Here is a 13,372-nt window from a genome sequence, read left to right on the forward strand (position 1 = left end):
TACTACTCTTATCTCTTCAACAAGGCATTTACTTTTTTATAACATAGTACTTGGAAACCAATCAAGCATTGGAAAAAAGCAGCGTATTTAACATGTTCTTTGCCCTGTAAGTTTGATTATGGTAAAAATTCATAGACTCTTAGATTTTTAAATACCATTTTAATAAACAAAATGTATTTGGACGTAATACCAAGCACAAAAATGTAAAAATCATAGTTCCTCAAAGTATAAACTCTGTGTTAGGTTCTTCAGTCGTGTCCTCTTTTGCAACCCTATGAACTGCAGCCCACCATACTCCTCTGTCCATGGGATTTTCCTGAGAAGAATACTGGAGTGGGTTGCCATGACCTCTTCCAGGGGATCTTCCTGATCCAGCGATCAAACCCGTGTCCCCTGCAGCTCCTGCACTGCAGGTGGATTCTTTACCACTGAGACACCAGGGAAGTCCATAAACTGAAAGGTTATTAAATAATATTTAACACTGCTTACACCTGGTGGATACTTTATAAGAACCAAATTAATGATAATCCAACTGTACTTTGTAATTTAATTTCATTCTTTCTGCTCCTGTATTTACCACATCACATCTGGCCTACTATAATGCTTTCTTGATCTCTCTGCCATCTGACTTCTCTTCCCTTTCCAATACAAACTGGATTCCACAGGATTTCATAGGAGTTCCACAGAATCCTTCTATGGAACTGAAAATGCCAATTGCAAGCTATTTTTAGTGGCTCTTTCCTGTTCACACATTCCAGTATAAGACAGCTCCATAGCCTACACACATTTTAAGTGCAAAACACACATCAATAAATGGATGCAAAATCAAGATCTCTAAGTAAACCTTCACTACCATTTGCTTAGTTAAAAATCATATCCTTATGACTATTTAAAATATTCCTCACAGTTCCAATTCTCAACTCTTCCCCCACACCAAAGTTTCTTACCATCACTTTGCCAGTAACTTTTATTTAATAATTAGCTTTGACTTCTAACTTTACTGGGAAGATGAAGGCCATGCCAGAAAGACATTTCGACTGCCCTCTGTACTACTGTAAACATTTTTTTTTTTAAAATAGTTTCACCTATCTGGTCCTTTTTCTCTAAGGCAGAAAGTCCTTTCCCATTCTAACACCAAAGATTTCATTTCTTCTTTATCTATGATGTTTTTCCAACAATCATCCACTCTAGGAAATTTACTCTGTCCTTGTGCATTGGGTCCTAGCCCAACAAATAAGTTCCTGTTTCCACTGCTTTAATTACTCTCACAAGGCTGCCCTTCCCACAGAGCATTACTGTCTTTTCTTTTCTCAATTTCTAGGAACTTAATATCTTTGTTTCATTTCCTCATTGCTCACCATAGCCCTTGAAATTCTATTTCTTTCTCTGGAAGATTCAACTTAGAGATGTTTTTAAAAACATGAATGTCTGTTAATTAAATCATCAAAATTCAGCTACATTTTTTTTCCTTGGCAGTGCTTGACAGAGCTTACTACTCGACTCCTGGGAACCCATGACATGAAATTTGTTTTCCTCAAATCTTTCAGCGTTTCCTCACAAGCTCCTTCATTTCTTCTACACTCTAATTTGAGCTGTTTGCCTCATGCTCACCTTTAAACATTTCTGCTATTCCCATTGGTCAACCATCACTTTTACGTGAGTGAATTTCAAAGCTCTGTCACCTGAAGATGATAACACCACTTCAAATTCAACCCATCTCGAAACATATCCACCTGGTTGAGATCTGCTTCTGTTGGTGTTATTCAGATCTGAATTTGGGACTCATGGACTCCTTCTTACCTGATACTTTCTTGGGTTCTTATACATACACACATGCATCCTTCTCTTTCTAGTCTTTCATTTACTCTTTAAGCTTGAAAAGAACAATAACCTTCCAACTGGTTATTTTTCATCTAGTCTACTGTTCAGTGGTTTTTAAGTACAAATGTGCATGAGAATCATCTAAGGAATATTTGCACGAATATCAATGATAGGTTAGATTATAGTCTCAAAGATTCTGATTTACTGATTCTAGGGTGTGGCCAAGAAGACATATTTTGAAAAAGTTCCCTAAGTGTTTCAGATGCATCCTTTCTGTTAAGAGCAACTGCCCATATAAGATACATCTTTTTCAAATTAACTTTCTATGCGATCAATTTGAACACAACTTTTTTGTTCAAATACTTCCATGGCTCCCCACTGTACATGGGTTCCAGATATATCTCTCTACTCTATTATCTACCTTTTCAAATGCTTTTCTGTGCTCCTGAAAAATCTGAATCCTTTCTCCACATGTCCAAATACCATGCAGATTAACTGCTTCCTCCTCTACTAACACCACTGGAAGAGCCCCAATACAAATAAGTTCCCTCCTAGACCTCTATTGTGTATCCTCTTATAGCACCATCACTGGATCCTGTTTTTACTTACTGATATACATGATTCATTACCTTGAATGCACTAGAACTTCTTTAAACATAGGAGACACACTTGAACAATTAAACAGAAATGAGTATCAGCAAAACTATTTTCCCTCTCACATTATTTGCATTGGCTTTTCCAGAACAAAGGTAAATTATATATTACTTACAGGCTGATCCTGACCAGAGATCTCACCCGAGGCTTCTGGTCCAACACAGAAATTCTCCTGAGACTTAGGAATGCTAATATCTAACTTATCCCTAGAAGATGCATAGAAAGAAGAACCTCTAGATTATCTGCTCTGATCAAGGTTCCAAAAGTATGAATTGTCTCTCCCTAAATTTTATTCTGGGGCTGTCAATTTTTTATTTTTTTCCTGAAAGTCAAATTTGGAGGGAGAAAAATTAGAGGCAATTTTTCCCTCTACTTTAACTACACAAAACTAGTAAAAACACAATTATTGTTGCAGATCATACTTTAAACTTTTACATGTCTGTGTATATGTATTTAAGTTCATAATTATGTACATTTTTTCTTCCCATTCCCTCAAGTAGGGCTGAAAGAAACAAGGTCATTTCCCAAAGAAGAGATTATGTGTGTCTCTCAGAAATGTGGTGTTTTTAAAGTTTTAATTTTGAAATAGAGACTCATAGAAAGCTACCAAAAAAAAATTAGTAGACGTGTCCCATGTACCCTCCATCCAGCTTGTCTTTGGTAACATTTATACAACTCTAATACAATATACCAACCAGGAAACTGACAATCTACAGACCTTATTTAGATTTCATCAGTTTTTATATGCATTTGTGCTGTGTGTAGGCACATATGGTTTAAAGCAATTTTATCACATTCATGAAACCATTAATTAATGGTTTAAACCATGCCATTAATGAGGCATTCTTAAGTAGTAACTATCACTTAAATCAAATTTTATCAAATCGATAACAGGCTTAAAAATCACAGATTAAGTTATTTTTTGGTCTCAGAAAATAGAACTTTGATACATTACACAAACAAAGAAACTGAATAGGTATAGTGAATCCAAAGTAGAAATGTATTCTGGTTTAAAATAAGCTAGGAAATATATTTAAGTCAAAACTTCTTGAAAATTTTAAGTTGTATACTTGAATCAAGTTCAGCTACCAAAAAACAACACATTTGGGCTATACTGTCTAAACAGAACTACTTTTGCTAAAGTACTGCATATTATTTATTAGATTCTATTAAAGATTTGGTCCAAGAAATAATCACATGAAAACTATTTAAGCAACTTTTGTAGAACTGTTATTGAAGGTGCTGTCTGCATATTTTAAGAGGAATGTGTACAGAATCATCTAGGGAGCTAATGATATCCTGATGATAAATCTCTTCTTGCATTTGTCTCAACAGTTTTCTGTTTGAAGACCTACAAAATTTCTCTTTAGCACAGCTAAAAAATTATATAGTATATCAAGTTTTTCCCCTTGGCAAATGAGAAGCTCAAATGGAACTAGTGTTCCTTATAGTAAGCATATTATCCCTGATTCTTATTAGATTTATCTTTGCCTGTCTTTATGCAGCTTCTGTTCTTTTTATCTTTATTTTAAATATCCTATGTACATTAGTGTACATACGTCACAGCATATTTTTTAGAAATAATGTTATTGAATGAATGTTTGAGTCCCCCTAAAATTCATATAACTGATATTCCAACCCCTGAAATGATATTAGGAGGTAATTAGGTCATTCAAGGTAAGGCCTGCATGAAGAGACAGGAGAGCTTGCTTTCTCTCTCTCTCCTTTCTCTGTGAAGATACGGGGGAAAAAAGGCCATGGGAAAACCAGGAGTGTCCTCACCAGATACTGAATCTACTGCTGCCTTGATCCTATGTAGATTTCCCAGCCTCCAAAACTGAGAAATAAACACTGGTTGTTTAAGCCACTCAGTCAATGGTATTTTGTTATAGCAGCCCAAACTGAACAAGACAAATGACTATATGCAAATGCTACATATTCCCTTTGCACAGCAGTTCATAATTTATATTGTACATCTATTATATAAACCTCATTTAATCCATTCAACAGCCCACTTTTCCAATGAGGAAACTAAAATTCAGAAAGATCAAATGACAACTTAGTAAATGGTACATCTGGAAATCTTATCAATCTGTAATATTTCCCTTCCAGAGAGCATATTAAAATTTTACTTTTTTATAATCTTATTAACTTAAAAATAAACTATATTTTATAAACAATGCACTATTTGCTTAATTTCTAAAAAAAGGCTCCAATCACTACTCCATTCATCCATTGATCTTCATTCTGATAAAAAACCACATATTTAGCGTGTACTCTGTAACTGTCCACAAGTTTATTCCTTTATGCAGTTTATTTTCTCCACCATATTTAAAACTCTTTAATGGCATGGACCTTTTATAGAGCTTATGACAGTATAACAAAACATTATCTATTTCTAACTACTATATATTTAGGACATCTTTACAATGGAGGATTTTCATGTGATAATAGCCATAACCACTGTCTCTTAAAACTAACAGCTGCCTACAGTTATTTCTTCTTAAATACATGATGCACTTTGATAATAAATTCATTAAAAATATAACATAATTGATAAAAGCTGAAAAGTCTTATTTTAAAACTTGTTGTTTGATAATTCTACTCTAAAACTGAATACCAAAAAAAAAAAAAGTAGGACAAACATATAGACCTGCAAACACTTTAATAAAATAATCAAATATTTAACCTAATTTATATCAGTGAAATAAAAATTTATTTTAAATGCAAGACATAAATATTAGTAGTTCCATGTTGAATATAACTGCTGTAAATATACCCTAACTATTTAGACATTTCAAAGCATGTTTGTATTATTCTTATCTAACCAATTTACATTATAAAATATTACAGAGTTACTGCTATTTTTCAGCATTTTCAGTTAGAATAACAGATTTTTTCTTTATTCCTTATACAGAAATAGTATAGCACAGTTAGAATCACTAACATACAAATAGGTCCACACATGTATTGAATACTTGGGCACCCTTTCCTTTTTATACTTCTTGAAGTCATTGAAATAAACAATATTTAGTTCACTTCATAAATACTAGCTTCAGCAAGCCTGATTACCACTTCTGCTGCTGCAGCTAAGTCGCTTCAGTCGTGTCTAACTCTTTGCGACCCCACGGACTCCTGCCAGGCTCCTCTGCTCATGGGATTTCCCCGTGGGTTGCCATTTCCTTCTCCAGATTACTACCTCAGTTTGGTACATGTTCAGTGAGCAAGAATTTAAGTTTCTTTACATCAAATAAGATAGCATATAATACAAGCTTCTTAAGTGTGCACATTTCTAATAATAGGACTAATTATATAATCACAAGCATTAATTTTATTTCTATAAAGAGGTATATTTACTTAATTTTAATATATATTATATGCAAGACATATAGGAGATGCAGGTTCGGTCCCTGGGTTGAGAAGACCCTCTGGGAAATGGCAACACACTCCAGCATTAGTGCCTGGAAAATCCCATGGACAGAGGAACCGGGTGGGCTACAGTCCATAGGGTTGCAAAGAGCCGGACATGACTGAGTACGCATGCACGCATGCATAATTTGAATTGCATATAATTCTTTCTCTGGTATACAAAAGGTGCAAATATTTAATTTCATGCAATCATATTATTTTAGCCTCTACTAAATAACTTTTTTAACCAGTATTTTCAATATCAATTATTTACTGACCTCAAGCAGTAAAATCTACAAACAGAAAGTTGAGACTCTAGTCTCTAATTTATCTCTGCAAATTATAAACACTGAGTGGGAATTCAACATGAAGCTCTTTAATACTGTAAGGCCATTTAGGTATATGAGCAATTTTAAACATACAAAGATATATACACAAAACTAATCATTATAAGAAGGAAATACTACAAAGATGGCCAGTTAAGAAGAAAGAAAGAGTTCATTTTTTTCCATAACACTTTTGAGAGAAATGTGTAATTAAATAAGCCAAAGGTATGAATTTCTGAGATTCAAGATTACTTTTCTTTATTTAAAATCACACCCCCTAGCATATCCCATCAAAGCTTTGCTGACTTCTTTCCAAATTAAAATATAATTTTTTTCTCTTCTTTGATCTAAAAGGTGTTAAACTTCTTATAAAAAGAGTACTTTTGGCAAAGTTACAGGTAAAAGAATTTTTTAAAATGTTGCTTATATCAGAATTCTGTTTGTATACTTGGAAAGAGAAATCCATAAATGCTTTGGCACTTCTCTAGAAGCACAAGAAAAAGACTAAGCATTTTAAATGAAAAATGTTCCCACTCAGTGACTCTTTTATCTCTACATCCAAGAGAGAGACTGGGATTCAAGAGAGAGACTGGGATTCAAAAAGTTCATCAGCAACAAAGCCTCACTCTGTCCCATTTAGCAGTTATATCAGTCTATTACCTGATGTTAGCATTATATAAGACAGTTTCCTTCCATTAGGAAGAGCTCCTAAAATGGGCACTGTCAAAACTGGTAAAACTGAAATCTGACCTACTTTTTTCAAAAGATGGCCATGAATTTTGTGGTAAGTGTAATTCTTTTTACAGTTATAGCTCTTCTTTAAAAAAGAAAAAACTTTTAACTGAAATATGCTAGCAAATGCCTTATGTTTTAACTATCAAATAAAAATCTATAAATATGCACACGTTGCTTAAGCTTTTATCTCTAATACTGAATTTTCTATGTTACTTTATTCATACATTGAGTTTAATATGTATTGTAGGCCCAATAAAATTCTAAATAAACCCACATTAAAAGATTATTCATTTGGAATACACTTGTAAAACAAGAATAAATTGACCAGTCCTGTGGCTAAGTTTGATAGAATACACATGTAAAATTTAAATCACATGTTATTTGTAAGAAGAACATTCCTTTACTATACAAGGCTGTCATTTATAGTTGTCTATTCTCCTTTTAGGAATGAAGTATTACACTATTAAGAAGGAAGAAGGTTAATTAATTCATTAAAATAGAAGTTATTCAATACTCTTTAAAAAGATAAATCTAATTTCTTAGTTCTTTCAAACTCCCAATTGTCATAAAATGTCATTGGATTTTAATTAAATTAAAAAATCAACCACATAGCATCACATTTCTAGACTTTGTTATCATTCTTATAATTAAAGGGGCCTACTCTTCCTACAACTATTCTGGAGAACCACTGATAAGTTTACAGAGATTTAATTTCAAATAAAAGGATAAGAAAGCATATAGTATTATGGAAGTTATATGCTTAAGACAGCATAGCACAGTGAACACATTTTACCACATGATTTACAGTGATAAACTGTGAAGAAATAAATTTTTGTATTTATTCATTTTAAGACTACTAACTTCATTTTCCTTAAAGAAGATCTAAAACTATAAAAATTAGTCTGTATTCACTATGCTTAATTTTCTATTCAGCTATAATTTTCATTGAATTAAATGCAAATAAAGTGGTTATATTCACAAATAAATGAAACAAAAAAATTAACTTTATAGCCTAAAGTATAGCCACAGACTTTATAGACAGTATACCTCGTAAGAATAGAGTAAACGGATATGACAAACGGAATTAATTATAATGGACTTCAGTTTCATCAAAAATGATAATCTTATTAACTAGACATTTATTACCCTAACTTCAAGGTTCTTTGGAGTACACAGAAAGTAAAATTACTCTGTGCCCATAAAAATCATAGCAAGATGAGACAATAGATCACTATGGGTATTTCTTCCATTGTGCCAATGTTAAGTGAAACTCTAGAACAAGCGTACTCAAAACAGATTAATTCCTATGATGTTCAAGCAATGCATAATTCAAGACTAAACTGAACAAAGATTAAAGAATACTTGATAGCCTTAAAATCTAGTAACAAACACAGAAGAATAAAAAGAGTAATGATTGTGCTCCAAATAGCTGCAACCAATCTTTACCTATTATTCTGCAGTGGTCTATTAAATGCATATTGTTAAAATTAATCATATAAAATACACATTCGTTGTTGAAAGGTAGTATTATAAACTAAGGTGTTTAATAAAAACTCTAAATGTGAAAGCATAAAGTCATAAACATAGATTCTGTAAACAAAGCTAATACCCTAGGATAAGTAAGAACTGGAATGAAGGCAAAGTAAGGTCAATCTATAAGCAATATTGGGGACTCAAATTCTCCAATTAAAATTCATAATAAAAGATATCTATGTCCTCATGATATTTCAGAAAAAGTAAGGAAAGAATAAATGAGACTAGCCTTATCTCTACTGCTACAGAGAAGTTACAACTGAAACCTATGGTTTCAATCTTTTTTTTGTATCTTTCTTTTATCATAAATAAGTATGTTTGTGACTTTATTGAATTAAATAAATTTTTAGGAGATGCTAAAAGTGAGTGTTTAAAAATGTGTTTTTGTTTCAGAAAATAGAAATCAAAGGAAAATCAGGATAAATCTAATTAAATTGACTATACTCAAGATTTTTCTTCTGTATTTCATTTGCATATATATGGGAAGAAAAGGTAGAAAATGTAAAAATTTTGCAATATCTATACTCATACCCAAGTTCTTGCTTTCTCTTTGCCTAGTAGGAATAGTAATATTGTATAAAGTGGTGAGGATGACAATGACATTATGACAAATAGGAATGGAGTCAATGCAAGATGCAATAAACCAATCTAGCTCTTGAAAGATAATGGTTTTTATGAATGGCTTTACTGAATTGCAAGGAATTAAAATGTATTTGGATAGACTTAGAAACTAAAAAATGTGTTCAGAAGCATTCTCATCCAGAGATGGTAGTTCATAAAGCCTAACTGAAAAGATATTTTTTCCCTAAAATTAAAAGCTCCAAAACTTAGAAATTTACTTACTTTCTTCTGAAAATATCATTTGTGAAATCACACACACAAAAAAAGAATTCATGTCGGATAAGTCTTAGTTTAGAATACTATGGCCCAAATTTCCATCAATTCAGTTTCATAAGCAGAACTAAGTCATACTGCCCCCACGTTAATGTCTTCGGCTAGAAGAGAGAGTGCTAACACTCAACGCAGAATTATTACCAAAGTCATGACTCTTAAACAAAAGTTTGTAAGTGTACCACTGTTATGTCAACACTTACGGCTATCATAACATATGTTTCCTAGAGCCCTGCCCGTTTGAAGCAGCACTTCCTGGTCTTTGCTATTTAGCAGCTGCACCAGTGGTGAAATCAATCCAGCATCCACACATGGAATTCGCATAAATTCTGAAAATAAGAGATATGGTTAATTAAAAAAATAAACATTCACAATTACATAAATAACTTTCCTTAATTATTTACGTATTATTAACACTTATTAAAATGTTTACAATGGCTTGCTATTTGAAGAGTACACCGCTGTCCAAAAGTACTATTATAACCCTTCTAAATATTTCATGAAATAAGTATACAAAAATGAATGGGATCATATTTCTCTTGCTGATAGCCTCGACCATAAACCAAAACAATTTTTCATTAACTTTCATTATCCTAATTTATCACTATTTTCTTAACTGCATGTTATAAAAGGAGAAAGGAGGAGGAGGAGAATAAGAACTAAAGTTTTTACTTGCTTTTACAACTTCACTTATTAGCACTGTAGACCCAAAATAGCACCTAGTTTCAGAAATATATTGTTGTTATTATTATTAATAGATACTTTAAGAGTACAATTCTAAAAAGGAAGAAATATTCACGGACACTTTCTCTTCTGCTTATTTTTTCTTTGCCCCAAATTCATCTTAAATCTGTTATCTAGAGGAATACTTACTATAAAAAGTATCAAATTTCTTCCTGTAACTTATGGTCATAGCTATGCTCCCACATTAAACTTGTACCTGGAACTTCTTAATAATCCTCTGGTGTATGAACATCAGCACACAGTCAGTTACGTCAATTTTTAGAGGACATTTTTGGAAATAAAAATTTAAACAAAATTGTATTTTATAATTAATCAAATCTAACAACTATATGCTAATATTTCTCTTCTGTTGTTATGTAACATGCATAGCAATGATGAATCTATCAACTTCTAATTTCTTTTTTTCTCCAGTTCACACAATTTTCTTTCATTGTCAAGTTTCTAACAGGAAGAAATGTAAGCCTAGTTAATATCTCTGTTGGGTCATGTTGCATTTCTGAAGATATTTATTTTAAAAATAAGACTCTAATCTACTTTCTCAGCCAGTCACTTAAAAAACCACAACAACAATGTGGTGGTTAAGCAATAAACAACCATTTAAATTGGGTCCCATTTATTTTAACCAGCAGGGATTAGTGACAGGCCCTTAACAAGCCTCTAATTAAAAGTATAAATGCTACTAATTATGTCTCTAAAACAGAGCTGTCATCTACTAAAGTGTTACTAGAAGCAAGCTCTAGTTATCATGAAACTGACAAACTATTATGAGGACTGATATTACTCAGTGAGATGATAGAGGAATGGCAATCCATTTCAAAATCAGCTGTTCAAAATTTCTCAATCTATGTTATGTGTGTGTGCTCATTCTTAAGAAAAAAAGCTTAAAGATAAAAACTGATTTCTGGAAATTATACTGTGTTTCTAATGAAGTTAAAAATAAACTATTTGATATAAAAATCAAGCTACCTTGCACCTAAGAATTTAGATAGTGGCTGGTCTAGGTTAACAATGTCTGGAGGGGTTTCATTCTCAAACCAGATCTGCCTCAAGAGTTCTTTGTTGTCCCAAGGTAATTATCTATTCAGAGCAGTTCAAATCTGCTTGAAGTACACGAAGTACTCCTAGACCCACTAGGAATCTCTTAACATTTATGACCAGCTCAAATCCAAGGCAGAGCATAGTGATTATAACCATAGTAGCTTAGACGTACATGCAAACAACAGATGATCAGTTTTCATTAACAACCAAAATAATGATTTACCAATATAGAACCTCACTGAAATTTAAAATATATTTTGAGCACCTCTAAACAAATGAAACCTGCAAACAAACATGGACAGACATGAGAGCTGAACCATAAAGAAGGCTGAGGGTTGAAGTTTTAATGCTTTCAAACTGTGGTGCTGGAGAAGACTCTTCAGAGTCTCTTGGACAGTAAGGAGAAGAAACCAGTTAATCCTCTAAAGGAAATCAGTCCTGAATATTCACTGGAAGGACTGATGCTAAAGCTGAAGTTCTAATATTCTGGCCACCAGATGTGAAGAGCTGACTCACTGGAAAAGACCCTGATGCTGGGAAAGATTGAGGGCAGGAGGAGATGGGGGCGACAGAGGATGAGATGGCTGGATGGCATCACCGACTCAATGGACATGGGTTTGAGCAAACTCTGGGAGACAGTGAAGGACAGGGAAGCCTAGCATGCTGAAGTCCGTGGGGTTGCAAAGAGTACGACACAGCGACTAAACAACAACAAAACAAATTTTAAAATTTCATGGCAATTCTTTTTGGTAACACTCATGAACAAGCCGTTTTACTGGACCAGAAATAACATATACTGGTACTTTACAATGCCACCTGCATAGTGATTACACAACATATAAAACTGTGTAAAACTGAGACCAGAATTCTAAAGTTTCTTCTTTTTAAAGTATAATATATGCAACTTACTAAAATAAAAAGACTAAAAATAATATCAAACTTTGAGAAATAGAGGCATACTAATGCTATTGCATTTAGCATGGCCTTCCTTTATGTTTAAAAACTGCTTTAAGAAGTCAGTGTTTCTAACAATGAAAAATCAGAAAGAGAAGTTAAGAAACTCGTCCTATTCACCACTGCAACAAAAAGAATAAGACACCTAGGGAAAAACCTACCTAAAGACAAAAGACGTGTATGCAGAAAAGTGTAAGACACTGATGAAAGAAATCAAAGATGACACAAACAGATGGAAAATACACCGTGTTTTTGGAAGAATCAATATTGTCAAAATGCCTACACAACCCAAAGGAATCTACAGATTCAGTGCAATCCCTATCAAACTACCAATGGTATTTTTCACAGAACTAGAACAAAAAATTTCACAATTTGCATGGAAACACAAAAGGCCCTGAATAGCCAAAGCAGTCTTGAGAAAAAAGAATGGAACTGGAGGAATCAACCTTCCTAGCTTCAGACTATACTGCAAAACTACAGTCATTAAGACAGAACAGGAGTGGCACAAAAACAGAAATATAGACCAATGGAACAAGACAGAAAGCCCAGAGATAAACCCATACACCTATGGGCACCTTATTTTTTCACAAAGGAGGCAAGGATATACAATAGAGAAAAGACAACCTCTTCAATAAGGGGTGCTGGGAAAACTGGACAGCTACCTGTAAAAGAATAAAACTAGAACACTTTATAAAACCGTACACAAAAATAAACTCAAAATAGATTAAAGATTTAAATGTAAGGCCAGAAACTACAAAACTCTTAGAGGAAAACATAAGCAATATCTCATCTCATAGAGTAATGGAAATAAAAACGAAAGTAAACAAATGGGACTTAATTAAACTTAAAACATTTTGCACAGCAAAGGAAACAGTAAACAAGATTAAAAGACAACCCTCAGAATGGGAGAAAATAACTGCAAAGGAAACAACTGACAAAAGATTAATCTCCAAAATACACAAGTGGCTCATGCACCTCAAAACCAGAAAGGCAAACGACCCAATCAAAAATGGGTAGAAGACCTAGACAGACATTTCTCCAAAGAAGACACACAGAAGGACAAACATGAAAAGATACTCAACATCCCTCGCTATTAGGAAAATGCCAATCAAAACTACAATGATGTATCACCTCACACTGGTTAGAACAGCCATCATTTAAAAAATCTATAAACAATAAATGCTGAAGAGGATGTGGAGAAAAGGAAACCCTCTTGCACTGGTGGGGATGTAAACTGACACAGCCACTATGGAGAACAGTGTGCAGAT

The 13,372-nt window shown here is 33.2% G+C and overlaps 1 protein-coding gene across 6 annotated transcripts in view; it reads right to left on the bottom strand.

Annotated features, from left to right (window-relative positions):
- Nucleotides 1-13,372, bottom strand: part of RAP1GDS1 (Rap1 GTPase-GDP dissociation stimulator 1) — a 148,991-nt gene that overhangs the window by 59,661 nt on the left and 75,958 nt on the right. For all 6 annotated transcript variants that reach the window (XM_019962420.2, XM_019962418.2, XM_019962419.2 and 3 more), the window contains one exon: nucleotides 9,572-9,697. In XM_019962420.2, coding sequence (XP_019817979.1) covers nucleotides 9,572-9,697 — 126 coding nt within the window. The remainder of the gene's footprint in view (nucleotides 1-9,571; nucleotides 9,698-13,372) is intronic.

Source organism: Bos indicus, chromosome 6, assembly GCF_029378745.1.
Source record: "Bos indicus isolate NIAB-ARS_2022 breed Sahiwal x Tharparkar chromosome 6, NIAB-ARS_B.indTharparkar_mat_pri_1.0, whole genome shotgun sequence".
Classification (NCBI taxonomy): domain Eukaryota; kingdom Metazoa; phylum Chordata; class Mammalia; order Artiodactyla; family Bovidae; genus Bos; species Bos indicus.